Here is a 14,583-nt window from a genome sequence, read left to right as displayed (position 1 = left end):
TAGCTGTAGCCTCCATAAAACCACAGCTGATCTGGAAATTAAATATGTCATTTAAAACACTTACTGTTCTTCTGATGGGACCTCAGAGTGATGCAACTAAACAACCTCAGGTTTTTTTGAGTGATATTCTTGTATGTTTTATCTGATCTATTTGGACCGACTCCAGCTGAGATAAACTCTACATCAATTATGTCAACAGCAAGATTAAAGTGATATAAAAAAAAACTTTTACAGCCACAGAAAACACACGAATAGACACAAAACAACTATTCAGTACTATTTTATGTAAAAAAAATTATTAGATCTTGAAATATTTCCACTGCAGTAACAACCAGAAAACAAACAACACAAGTGTTCATGGGATTAAAAGTTCAATAAATCTTCAGATATCAGAGGAAACATCTGACTGTTACAGAAATCATTTCTATCTTTAGTTTCATGACACTGTCAGAACATTCATTCAGTTATAGTTGCCAAATGAACACCATCAGACTGATTATTGATCAGTTAGTGTCTGTAATTAAGTAACAGCTGATCTGCACATGAGGATCAGTTTGTGTGGTTCAAACCTCACAGAAGAAGTCTGACTTTAAAAACAGTGGCTGAACCTGTAACATTCAGGGCACTGAACTCTGAAAACTGATGAGAAACAAACCATAAAAAAGTAAATTCCTGACATTAGTGGAAATAAAATTTTGCTTCAAACAAGTTCAATCGGAAACAGAATATGTTGTTTGGGAAAACACTGAAATGTATTTGTATTCATTTTAAGAAGTCTTAATTATTGTTTGAAAATATGAGCTCATGTCTGTCCACAGAAATGTAAAGAGTAAAAAATGTTGAGCTGATATGAGCGGCTAACCACAAACACAAATCTGACATTCATTTTCTCTACAAACTAATTTAGCTGCCTCAGAACAACATACAATCAAATGATGAAAACCTGTGTGTGTTTGAAACATTTAACACACATCATCAAAACTGAACTACTATTAATAATAATTGTCCAATACATCAGAAGCCAATAATGCTCAGTGTTAGAAGTAAATACATAACAACAGATGTTAAAAACAGTAAAGGTGTAGGCTTTAACACTTTTTACAACATTATTCAGTATTTTCTGTCAACTTCTCAGCCTGCTGATTAAAAATGTAAAAAAAGTGATCCTTCCTGTATGGCTTTGGGTTTAATTTCTTAAGACTCTCCCACAGACTTAGGACAATATGATTTATTTATTTTTAACCTGCAACTTTTAATAATTGATTTTCCATTGTTATTCCTTTGTAATTCTGGGACATTAGCTTTTATTTAAACGTGGTCTCAGCTGTGGAATCTCTTTGGAATGAAGCAACTCTTCTGGCTTTCTACTTGGACTCTAGTGTTTAAGTTTCTTCAGTGTGGTTTTGCTGCTTTTCTGCCTTAATGTAGGCTTCTCTTACCCAGCATCAACATGAAAGAAGCTCTGAGACAATTAAAACTTGGTGATGTTCATCAGGATGCTAGTTAAAATCTCGGTTCTGTTTGTTATGTTTTCTGTAGATCAGAAAACCAACACCAGCAGCAACAAGAAGCACAGCAGAAACACTGTGGAATCTATTTGAAATTAAGCAACTCTTTTAGTTTTCTATTTGGACTGTATTATTTTACTTTCTTCAGTCAGGCTGACTTTTGCTTTTCTGCCTTAAAGATGCAGGCTGCCATCTTTAAGCATTCTTATGTAAAAGTCTGCAGTTCAGCAGGTGGACGCTCTGAATCCTGACTCTGTTTGTGTTTTTTGTAGATCACAAAACCAACAACAGCAGCAACAAGCACAACAAAAACACTCAGACCAGCGATCAGTCCAACAGATCCATCCTCTGTGTGTCCTCCTGTCTGACCTGCAGGTGAGAAACAGGTGTGAGGTGTCAGCTGTCAGGTAGGTGATGAGTGAAGAACAGAACAGAATCCATTTCCTCTTCAAACTGCTGTCAGACATTATCTACTGCACTCTGATCACATCACTCAGACCAGCTGCTTTCTACAAAGTCTCATCAACAACATCTTTAGAAACAAACATCAACAACCAGGAAGCAGCTTCACCTCTGATCACACACACACTCAACTCTACTCACTCACCTGGAGCATCAACTTTCAGTGTGACGATGCTGATGGGGTCACTAACTAGATTAGCTCTCTTCCTCACGTTTGTTCCTCTAATGAAGGCCTCACACTTGTATGTTCCAGCGTCATTAATCATCACATCCTTCAGAATCAAAGACACGTCTCCATCCTTCATCTGTCTGTCCTGCAGATCCACCCGGTTCTTAAAAGATGGATGCTGGTTGGTTGGATCAAGCTGGTCATCCCGGTACAAAAGCACATATTCATCTCTCAGGTCAGCTCTGCTCCACTCTACACCGGTGATGCTGCTGCTGTTGTTTGGAGCTCGACATGGAAGAGTGACGCTCTTCTGTCCAGACTCAGCTGTGACGATTTTCTGGTCTGAAAGAGGAAACGACACAGAGCAGAGAGGTTAAAGGTCAAACTACAACTGTTCACCTCCAGAGCAGCAATAATTGGCGTTATTTTAGTGCCTCTAATCTGAGTGTACGTACAAAGAAAAAAAAAGCACAAATGTTGCATTTTGAGAAGAAAATTATTTTGAGTGTTTAAGTTTAATTTGAGCAAACAAAATTAATTTCTGCAGGCAAGAAATTTATTTCAGTCTTTGCTATTATCCATAAACACACACACACACACACACACACACACACACACACACACACAATAACAGCCCCTCTCACTGAGCAATTAGCATTTGCTCTTGCTCAGATCTCTTCTGTGTGCGCTCACAGACATCTGTGGACCTGCTCTCACTGGGTCATTGAACTCACAGCATCTCAATTCTTTGTGCACTCAACGCTTTAACATCAGCACAAGATCGTTTGAGAACAACTGCACAGTTCCTGCAGCTTCCACAAACAAACACATGTGCTATTCAGAGTGAAGAGTACATACTTACTGCTTGTATTATTATATACAAATAATTAAGATGAATGTAAGAATCAGTGTTATATAAACATTTATACAGTGAAACATGTGCTGATAATAAGTGAACATAATGTGTGAGAGAAAGCAGCCTCTCATTATAAGACACTGTGAGTCTCTGCATGCTGCCTTTATGGAGCTACAGCTGTTTGTATACACTGAACAAGAAGCTTTGTAGCTGTATACAGGGCTGGATGTAATGAAATGTTCTTAGGGTTCCATGGAAATCAAATCGATGACCAAAAATCACAGGCATTTTTTTACACATAGGCAGCTTTTGCATTTTGTAATATAAAAAGATTTAAGCTGACATTGAAACAGCATCCAGCCTTGTTGAGTCTCCATATCAGCTTGTGTTGAGAGTTCGGACTGCCTTGATCGGTGTTATTGATCAATGGTCATGAGAATTTGCATAATTAAGATTTAGGAACTGACCTCACAGCCCATTGTTCCTTCAGTGGGCTGGTTTCAGTCATTATGCAAATGTACTGGTTATAAGATTGGGGAAACCTGCAGTCAGCTGAGACTGAAGAAGTCACTTGGATGAGTGATGAAACGTTTCTCCCACTGAAATAAACAGAATCAACCTTTGGAGATGATTGAGCATGCATCGACTGCAAACTATGCAACAGTTTTTATATTTTATTGACAGATTGTATTCTGGCACAATAATATGAAGGTTGCTACTGACAAGAAGAAATAAAGCCAGGTGGAGGGGAGGATAACACTGTGGAATATATTCCGTTTTACAATTTAAATTCAGCATTAATAGTAGCTAGGTTCAAAGTGTTGATGCTAGCTCATTTAAATAATAAAGAAAAAAAACGTCAAATAATAAAACTACAACGGCACAAGCTGTGGCAAGATAACTATTTTTGGGTGGCACATGCCACTGCATGCCATGTCTGTAGATCCGTCTCTGGCTGTATACTGACTCCTGACACTACAACACATCACACTGACACACACATTACACTTCTTTGTCTCTGTGCTGGAAACTGCACCGCTGACCAAGCGGGTAAATCCACACAGACGCCACCAGACCTCGTGATGCCGTCAGGCAAACAAACAGTGAGAAACTAGATGTTTGGGAAGTAACATGTAAACCAGAAGGATGTTTATTCCTCTTTATCTCAGAGGGAAACACCGTTTGGTTTATAAACCTCACCTGTAGAGACAACCACGACGAAACGGACAATCAGCAAATTTGAGAAGAGCGACGCAGTTACAGCAGACATTTCCGTGTTTTTGTTTCTGCTGATCTGACTCTTAGTTTGTTCTAACTATCGGTGACTGTTGATATTTTCAGTTAATAACAGAATCTAATTTTTTAAACTGACTACATGAGGTTAAATTTGAGGTTTAAATAAAGCTGAAACATTTGATTTTCAGCCACTCGTTCAAGCACCACACTTTCGATATCTCTTAAGGAAGTCGCATTAGAGTGACGTTTGGTAGGTTGGACGACATAAATAACTACGTCATAACTAAGGCGGTGAAATGTAATGATTTCGTTGAGAGACATCAATGTGTAAATCAGGCTAATTCTCTTTTACTTTTACTGATACAGGCTTCTCTTACCCAGCATCACCATGGAAGAAGCTCTGAGACAATTCTCACCTGCTGGATTTGACTGGGAGACTGGAATAAATCCTGACTCTGTTATTTATGTTTACTGTAGATCAAAAAACCAACAAAAAGCACTCAGACCCACTCTCAGTCCAACAGATCCATCCTCCTTCCCTCCATCCTCTGTGTCTCCCCCTGTCTGACAGGACATTTCCTCTTCAAACTGCTGTCAGACATTATCTACTGCACTCTGATCACATCACTCAGACCAGCTGCTTTCTACAAAGTCTCATCAACAACATCTTTAGAAACAAACATCAACAACCAGGAAGCAGCTTCACCTCTGATCACACACACACTCAACTCTACTCACTCACCTGGAGGAACAACAACTCTCAGTGTGACGATACTGATGGGTTCACCAACTAGATTGGCTCTCTTCCTCACGTTTGTTCCTCTAATGAAGGCCTCACACTCGTATGTTCCAGTGTCATTAATCATCACATTCTTCAGAACCAGAGACACGTCTCCATCCTTCATCTGTCTGTCCTTTAGATCCACCCGGTTCTTAAAAGATGGATGCTGGTTGTCTGGATCAAGCTGGTCATCTCTGTAAAAAAGCACATATTCATCTCCCAGGTCAGCTCTGCTCCACTCTACACCTAAGATGATGTTGTTGTTTGGAGCTCGACATGGCAGAGTGACATTCTGTCCAGATTGAGCTGTGATGATCTTTTGGTCTGAAAAAGAAAACAACACAGAGTAAAGAAGTTAAAGGTCAAAGTACACCTGTTCACCTCCAGAGCAGCCAATTATGGCGGTATTTTAGTGTCTCTATTCTGAGTGTGCGTAAAAAAAATAATTAATTTGCAAGCGCAAATGTTGCATTTTGAGAAGAAAATTATTTTGAGTGTTTAAGTTTAATTTGAGCAAACAAAATTCATTTCTGCACGCAAGAAATTTATTTCAGTGTTTGCTATTATCCATATACACACACAATAACAGCCCCTCTCACTGAGTTGTTAACATTTGCTCTTGCTCAGATCGCTTCTCTGTGCACTCACAGACATCTGCGGACCTGCTCTCACTGTGTCATTGAACTCACAACATCTCTGTTCTGTGCGCACTCAATGCTTTAACATCAGCACAAGATCATTTGAGAACAATTCCACAGTTTCTGCAGTGAAGTATACAGTATACAGTGAAACATGTGCTGATAATAAGTGAACATAATGTGTGTGAGAAAGCAGCCTCTCATTATAAGACACCGTGAGTCTCTGCTTGCTGCCTTTTCTGTAGCTGTGGCAGGCATTTTTTTACACATAGGCAGCTTTTGCATTCTGTAATATGAAAGATTTAAGCTGACATTGAAACAACATCCAGCCTTGCGGAGTATCATATCAGCTTGTGTTGAGAGTTCGGACTGCCTTGATCGGTGTTATTGATCAATGGTCATGAGAATTTGCATAATTAAGATTTAGGAACTGACCTCACAGCCCATTGTTCCTTCAGTGGGCTGGTTTCAGTCATTATGCAAATGTACTGTTTATAAGATTTGGGGAAACCTGCAGTCAGCTGAGACTGAAGAAGTCACTTGGATGAGTCACTAAACGTTTCTCCCACTGAAATAAACAGAATCAACCTTTGGAGATGATTGAGCATGCATCAACTGCAAACTATGCAACAGTTTTTATATTTTATTTGCAGATTGTATTCTGGCACAATAATATGAAGGTTGCTACTGACAAGAAGAAATAAAGCCAGGTGGAGGGGAGGATAACACTGTGGAATATATTCAGTTTTACAATTTAAATTCAGCATTAATAGTAGCTTGGTTCAAAGTGTTGATGCTAGCTCATTTAAATAAAAAAAACGTCAAATAATAAAACTACACCGGCACAAGCTGTGGCAAGATAACTATTTTTGGGTGGCATATGCCACTGCATGCCATGTCTGTAGATCCGTCCCTGGTTGTATACTGACTCCTGACACTACAACACATCACACTGACACACACATTACACTTCTTTGTCTCTGTGCTGGAAACTGCACTGCTGACCAAGCGGGTAAATCCACAGACACCAACAGACCTCGTGATGCCGTCACGCAAACAGACAAACAAAAACTAAATGTTTGGGAAGTAACATGTAAACCAGACTGATGTTTATTCCTCTTTATCTCAGAGGGAAACACCGTTTGGTTTATAAACCTCACCTGCAGAGACAAACACGAAGACACCGACAATCAGCAAAGTCGAGCAGAGCGACGCAGCAACAGGAAACATTTCCGTGTTTCTGTTTCTGCTGATCTGACTCTTAGTTTGTTCTAAAAGTCTGAGTCTGTTGATATTTTCTAGAGTTTTAAAACTGACCACATGAGGTTAAATTTGAGGTTTAAATAAAGCTGAAACATTTGTTTTTCAGCCACTCGTTCAAACACCACACTTTCAATATCGTCGGGAAGTCGCGTTAGAGTGACGTCTGTTGGACGCGCTGTAGGACGACCATGAACAAGTGCGTCATAACTAAAGCAGTGAAATCTAAAGCAGGTCTGAGGGTTTAACAGGTTCAGTTCTTGAATGATCTCCACAGAACAACACAAACATAACCTCTCTCATCATCAATCATCAGCTACATACTAAAGACCATCATCATCAAAGGACTTCAAAATGACGTCACTGTATAAAATGTATATTGTACTATGGAGGAGGCAGCATTTAGCTGTAGCCTCCATAAAACCACAGACAACTTTGTCCTAAAAACTCTAAAATATAATTTTAAACACTTACTGTTCTTCTGAAGGAATCTCTGAAATCCTCAAAGTCTTTTCTGATCATCATGATGGAAAAAAAGAAATAATAAATATTTTAAAAATGTAAAGAGCAAAAAGAAAAGGTACAATAAAATAAAATAAATAAAACTGGACCTCTGTACTAAACATTCAGAGAACAAACTGAGCTGTTTCCTTATCAGCTGTTTTTATACAGACACACCTCAGATCTGTGACATCAGCACCCACAGCGTCACCTTAGCAACCACATTCCTCCACCTATCAGCTGTGAGTTCACATATTTGACAAACAAAAACAAAGTCACAGCTGACTCTGAGCCCTCACAGTCAGCTGATCTTTCTGTCAAATAACTTCATGAAACCCTGAAATACAATAAATGTTTTCAGGTCCTTGAAGTACACACGGGTGGGGGCTGGAAACCCACTCCACCTGTCACAGTCTGAAGACAGAATGTGGTTTCTGTTCAGTGTGTGAGGATCAGTATGATGTATAATAATGTGAGTAAACTTCAGCAGGTTCATGTCTGTGATGTAGAGAACAGGAACAAGCAGAGGTGCCCTGGATGTTTGATCTGTGCTCTGATAATTCAGCGTATCACCATGTGGGACAGGAGACTGTCCAGTACAAGTTACAGCCTGTCAGAGTGTCGCTCACATTTACTGACAAACATCAGATGCATCTGTTACTGTTTCTGTCTGCTTTTACTCTAAGAACACCTTTTATTTCCTGTCCTCTTCTTGTTTTGTGCTCATGGTCTGACTGTGAAATGATTTCACTTCAGTGCAGCTAAAGCTTCTGTTAGAGCGAACATAGCTGTGTTAGCTCCACCTGCCCGTCTGTTAGAGCCCAGTAGAATCAGATACAATAAAAACATCCTGAATATTAACATCATTAGTTCAAACTAACAAGGTTTATGTATTATTATTATTATTATTTTAACATTACACTGAGAGCCAGCATAAACTGTTAATTTAAAAGAAAATTTGAAATTGATTATTGCAGCAACTAAATACATTTACTAAAGTAAAACTCATGACATAACCTGTTAAAAAACACTGATTTTACAAACCTTAAATATTCTTTTCAAATGCAACACGTGTAAAACCAATAAATCAAGGTCATTTATTCAATGATTAAATTATTCATCAGATCCTCAGCACTGTGTTGATGGTAAATAGCTGTGTGTCAGTATCCTGGTCAGACTGGTTCAGCAGTACAATCATGTGTCTGTGTGTGAATCATATCAGATTTCCTCTTTGGTGTTCAGCACATTCATCAGCTCTATTTGAACTTGGAGCTTCATTATTTTTCTTCTGTTGTTTTGTTCTCGTCTTGATGTAAAATCATTTTAGAGGTCAAAGCTGACACACCTGTGGTTATTTCTACCTGTCCAACAGATCTAAATATTTCAAAATTCACAGAAGTTTATTTTTGATCTACTTTGATTTTTCTTTCTTTTAGTGTTTGTTTTCCAACTAAATACTTGATGAGTTTCTTATTGTTTACTTCTAACGAATTAAATGATCAGTAACTCCTTTAAAATGATCATCTGAGAAAGTTTGTTAAGACAACAAACAGAAACTAAACCTCCAACTTCCTTAAATGTAAAAGTTTGATTATTTTTCTTAGGTGAGAACATAGAAAGAAATATGTCAACATGATCATTTAAAATCAAGCAGGGAAAATGTGATGAAATTTGAAGAGAAGTTAAAATGTAACAAAGAGAAATGAGTAAATATTAACTTCCTTTCTCTTTGCTGACAGTGAGTGAAGATTAGATAGGAAACATTTTATGGTCTTCCTCTTGTCAGTAAATTTTTTGGGCCATTTATTTTTAATCAGTCTGTGGAAATAAAATAGGAACACATTTTAGCTCAAGACTGTGGGAAGCAGGTACGCTGAGGGTGCTGCAGCACCTCCTGGTGGATGTTTAAATTCATGACCAGGGAGACGTATTCAAATAAATAAATAAATACCAAAGATATCTCAAAAGGTTCTTCAAAGTTCTTTTGTAAACAGCAGAGTAATAATGTGTAATTCCACCTTTACTTTGACCCAGAGCTCAAAGACTATATGCAGGTGAAGTCTATGTTTCATGTATATGTTTTAAATGATTACTCTTTTATAATGAAGGTAAATGTATGTTAATAGCTAGAAAGATTCTAAAAATAGATTTTATTCCTCTGTGGACCTGGCATAAATAAAACCTTCCTACTCCTAACAGTTAAATCTTGCCTGCAGACACAAACACAAAAACACTGACAAACAGAGAAACTGATCAGAATAAAACAGACATTCCTCTGTTATATCTAGTTGTGATAATCTGCTTACTTCTAAATGTCTGAGTGAAAACAGAAACAGAGTTTCAATCTGACTAAGATTAAATTCAAGATTTAAAGTTGACTTTCCCGTAAGTGTAGATGAAAGAAGAAGTTTGGGTAACTACATATAAGTGCGTCATATTAGCTGTCACCTCCATAAAACCACAGCTGTTCTGGAGAACTCTGTCCACCTTTGGTATCCAATCTGTTAATCCACTGAAGACCATAGCAATATTTTAGAAACCACAGTCCTGTCTTCTCCAGCTTTACAAACAAATAAATTTACAAAGTAAGAGGAAGTGAACTTGTCTCAGTAAAACAGGTAGATGTGTAGAAAGAACATCCTGTCTGTGTAGTGTATGTGAATTGAAATCAACTTGTTCTAATGAATAAAATTCAAATGTCACATGTGCCTAAACATCATGTACAATGTCCTGTATAACACGGTTATTTACAAAAACAACAGGCTCTTTTCTTAATTCTTCACATGTAATAGGAAAAAGAATAAACCCCAAGAGAGTGACTGTTCAAAATACATCCACTCTCTTGAGTGAATGTATTCTTTCATTTGAAAAAACAAACAAACAAACAAACAAACAAAAAGATCATAAATCCAGCAGGTCTGATCACATACTCAGACAACATGAATTAAAAATGTAAATAAAACACTTACTCTGTTTAAAACCACCACAGTTGTTTCTGGTGTCGTCTGTGTCATGGACGTCATTCATGACTCTACTCCAAGTACAAAGCGATATATAAGAATCATTTACCGTTCACGATTTGTTCCCTCAGAACTTCACAAGTTATTTAATTTCAATGGCCAACAAAACTGAACAACAAAAAACATTTAAGTTCTATGAAAAGCTCAAACCAAATTAATATTTTTTACAGCACCCACTACAACTGTCACAATCTAGAGACAAATATTTTATCAAAGTTTTAATAAACTGAATTTCATCTGTGAGGAACAGAAACAAGTTCAGGGTAAACCAGTGCATTCTGGGAAACTTTGAAGGCTCATATGACCGTGTGGGAAATGTGGCTCAGAACAAGTTTCAGTAAGTAAAACAAAAAGGCCGATGGAATTTTCCAATTAATTATTATTACTATTGATTATTATTTAAATAATAACCTGACTATTTATCAAATCCTCAGCAGCTTTGTGTTGGTGGAAAAAGTGCGTCTGTGTGTGTGTGTCTGTGTGTCAGTATCCTGGTCAAACTGGTTCAGCAGTGAGTGTTTGTTTATTGTACAGATGTGTGTTTTGTTTCACATGAGCTGTTGGTTTGTACAGCAAAAAAAAAACAAAAAAAAAACACACACACACAAAGCTTCTTTCCTTCTCCATTTTTATTCTGTGTTCATGAAACATGTGACAGTGACGTGACCTCATGTGTCAGTGGAGCAAACAGAGCTGGTCAGCTGTTAACAAGATGCTTAGCTCAGCTGCCTGAAAGCGATAAAACCACACAGTTCAAAACGTTTTGAAACAGAACGGCTGTTGTTGTGATTGTTTTTTTATTTATTAACATTTTGGAATCACTGTACAATACCATCAAGTTCGGCAATTTGTCATTACATGTATTTCTTTTTTTCCCCTTTTTTTCCATATTTAAACAACTAAAATATCAATGTGAAAAAAAAATGAAAAAAAAAAGAAAAAAATGAGAAAAGGAAACAAAACAGAGAAAATAAATAAATAAATAAAAAATATAAAAGGAATAAAAGAAAAAAAAGGGCATGTAGGGAGTGTGTTTTTGTTTCCATTAATATAATTAATATTTCCTCTAGTCTTCTAGTATTTGACAAAGTCAAAATCCAAAGCAAGTACTGGCCTGCGTTTTTTAATGTAGTCCATCCATTTCTTCCATCGTGATACCAACAGGTCCCTCTTGTAGTTCACATCTGCTGTCATTTTCTCCATTCTGTAAATATCCATTGTGATGTTCATCCACATGTTCATCGTTGGGGTCTCAGAAGAAAGCCATTTTTTTGTGATAGCTTTTTTGCCTGCCACCAGTAAAATATTAAACAGATATTTATCATTCTTTGTCCATCTTTCTGGTATAAGTCCAAAAAATAGAGTTTTACTTTCCAAAGGTAAATATCTTCCAAATGTCTCTTGTATAGCTGCATGTATTCCCTTCCATAGGTTTTAATGACATGACAGTCCCAGAAAATATGATAATGATTTGCATTTGTATTTCCACAATTTCTCCAGCAGGCGGAAGGGTTACCTTCATAGTGAGATTTTTGGTGAGGCGTAATAAAATATCTTGCCAGACATTTCCGCCCAAATTCCCTCCAGCTCTGTGAGCTGCTACATTTCCATTGATATGCCCATATTGTTGTCCATTCTTCCTCCTTTATCTCTATTCCTCCCTCCATTTCCCATTTTGTTTTGACATATAAGGTTGAGTGTAATTTCATATTTGTTAATCCTTTATAGAGGTCACCTATAATACCTCTATTTTTATTTGAACTATATGTCCTTTTAAATACATCTAGCAGCTGTTTACTTAATTCAGCCTTAACTTTTATCTTTTTGTTGACAAAATGCCTCATCTGTAGATATCTATACAAATCCTGTGTTTCTAATGAATATTTCTCTTTCATTTTATCAAAACTAATTAGTCTCCCTTCCTGCATTACCGTACATAAAGCTGTTAATCCTTTATTTGTCCAATCTTTGAATCTGGTGTCCAATTTATTTGGAGCAAAATGTGTGTCATACCACTTAAGAGTTGCTATATCCTCTTGTAGTTTATATTCTTTTATTACTGTTTTCCAAATTTTAAAAGTCAACTTGATCCATGGATTTTCAATAGTTTTTATTAAATCTTGCAGGCTGCTGTCTGCTATAATAGCTTGTATGGGGATGGAAGTCAGACCCTCCTCAATGTCTTTCCATTGAGCAACATATGAAGGATTACACCAGCATATCATAGGCCTTAATTGTGCTGCCCAATAATATTCCCTAAGAGAAGGTAAGTCCCACCCCCCTTTTCCTTTGTTAAGTTGTAAGGTTTTAAATCAGTGGTTCTTAACCTGGGTTCGATCGAACCCTAGGGGTTCGATGAGTCGGTCTCAGGGGTTCGGCAGAGCCTCTGCTGTGACATGCAGGCACATTTTGTGCACCAGTAAAAAAACATATCTATGTCTCGAATTAGAAAAAAAAAATCACATTTTATTTTTCACTAAAGAGGGGTTCAGTGAATGCGCATATGAAACTGGTGGGGTTCGGTACAAGGTTAAGAACCACTGTTTTAAATCTAATTCGGGGCCTTTTTCCTTGCCATATGTATCTTGACAAAATTTTATCCCATTCATTAAATTGTTTCTGGTTAATTTCTATTGGTAATGTTTGAAATAAATATATTAATTTAGGGAGTATATTAATTTTTATTGAATCTATTCTGGAATATAAACTTAAATATGGAATTAGATTCCATCTTGCTATATCTTCCTTAATTTTCTTTTGTATTGGTAAGTAATTTCGTTCTGATAGTTCTGTAAGATCCTTAGGTATTGTGACTCCCAGATATTTAAAGTACTCTGTTTGCCATGCTAATTGGTACTTATTTTTGATTTCTTCTGTTGGGATATAGTTGTATTTAAGCAACTGTGTTTTACTCATATTAACTTTATATCCTGATAGTCGACCAAAGTATTCAAATGATTGCATTAATTTAGGTAGAGAGTTTGATGGTTGACCCAAAAATATTAAAATATCATCTGCATAGCAGGCTAATTTATGCTCCTTCTCATGGATATTAATACCTTCTACTTCTTTGTTTTGCCTTATATATTGAGCCAATGGTTCCAGATACAACGCGAATAGTAATGGTGAACACGCACAGCCTTGCCTTGTTCCTCTTTGCAGCTTAATACTATTTGATAGGTAGCCATTCATTTTAATCCTTGCTGTAGGGTTATCATGACGGTTAGCTCAGCTGCCTGAAAGTGATAAAACCACACAGTTCAAAACGTTTTGAAACAGAACGGCTGTTGTTGTGATTGTGTAGATTAGTGCTGCATTCATTTGATCTCTAGTCAAGGCTGTGGAAAAAATGAGTGGCTCCCCCTGGTGGATCACCGGGAAAATTGTTGAACTAAATAGCAATGAATATTAAAATACAGAAAACAAAATCAAGATGGCACCGGTGTGTGTGGCTTGGCGTCTGCTAATGTCAATTGTGTTATTGTTTGTTTTGTTTCTGACAGTTCTTGCCACCAAATCAACTCTCAACTGGTGTATGAATGCCCCCAAACTTTTGGATCTTCATCATCTTTTTGCCATAAGTTTTGAAAGCTGTAATCAGAAAGAGTTAAGAACAGGTTATCCACTGCTCCTGACTGATGTTCTTACTGCTACGTGGAGCGCTTCCACCTGCCCCGACACACCTCCATTAACGCTGTAAACGTACTGATCGGCTGGTGAAGTTTAAACCTTGCCTTAGAGTTTCTTCAGTGGCTGCTCCAGTTGGTTATTGTCTGTCCCATCGCATCCCAGGGCGTCTCCTGGATCCTGTTGCCTCTTGTCTGGTTCTTGTGATGGGGTTGGGTGGAGGTGAGCCTGCTCGCTGCTTTTTTTTTGCATCTTGAGAGTCGTGGAACATGCTTTTTGAATTTGTGCCTATTAACCTGAGCTTTACAGACAACTTCTACCCAGGCTTCAGCTCCAATGAGGATGGCTCTAATAAATGCTTCTTTAGCAAATAAAACATTCAGTTGGTGATTCTAGCATTATTTCTGAGCTGTTGCCCTCTGACGGCTCATTTCTTAATGCTCCAAGGATATCAGGTTGAGGAGGAGGAATATTGACTGTTTTTAAAATAACTTTCACTGCAAACAACTCCATGTACCAGTTTCC

General features: G+C 37.4%; 2 protein-coding genes across 2 annotated transcripts in view; both read right to left on the bottom strand.

The window, feature by feature from the left end:
- Positions 1-835: 835 nt before the first annotated feature.
- LOC134617963 (programmed cell death 1 ligand 1-like) lies at positions 836-4,381 on the bottom strand. Its single transcript, XM_063463064.1, has 3 exons — positions 4,196-4,381; positions 2,116-2,481; positions 836-1,877 (listed from the first exon to the last, which is right to left on the bottom strand). The coding sequence occupies exons 1-3, from the start codon at positions 4,263-4,265 to the stop codon at positions 1,714-1,716; spliced, it is 600 nt and encodes a 199-aa protein (XP_063319134.1). The 5' UTR covers positions 4,266-4,381; the 3' UTR covers positions 836-1,713.
- A 584-nt stretch (positions 4,382-4,965) lies between these two features.
- Positions 4,966-14,583, bottom strand: part of LOC134623878 (CXADR-like membrane protein) — a 49,075-nt gene continuing 39,457 nt past the window's right edge. The window contains exon 3 of the mRNA XM_063468887.1: positions 4,966-5,336. Coding sequence (XP_063324957.1) covers positions 4,966-5,336 — 371 coding nt within the window. The remainder of the gene's footprint in view (positions 5,337-14,583) is intronic.

The sequence above is a fragment of the Pelmatolapia mariae genome, linkage group LG3_W, assembly GCF_036321145.2.
Source record: "Pelmatolapia mariae isolate MD_Pm_ZW linkage group LG3_W, Pm_UMD_F_2, whole genome shotgun sequence".
Taxonomy (NCBI): domain Eukaryota; kingdom Metazoa; phylum Chordata; class Actinopteri; order Cichliformes; family Cichlidae; genus Pelmatolapia; species Pelmatolapia mariae.
The sequence above is the reverse complement of the archived record's forward strand: the minus strand, read 5'-3'. Positions and strand labels throughout refer to the sequence as shown.

Excerpts from the sequence above, each read along its gene's own strand:
- LOC134617963 (XM_063463064.1), bottom strand. The coding sequence starts at position 4,265 with ATGTCTGCTGTAACTGCGTCGCTCTTCTCAAATTTGCTGATTGTCCGT. Across the intron at positions 2,482-4,195 it reads CGTCGTGGTTGTCTCTACAG|ACCAGAAAATCGTCACAGCT; the intron begins GTGAGGTTTATA and ends TTCCTCTTTCAG. Across the intron at positions 1,878-2,115 it reads ACTGAAAGTTGATGCTCCAG|GTCAGACAGGAGGACACACA; the intron begins GTGAGTGAGTAG and ends TCTCACCTGCAG.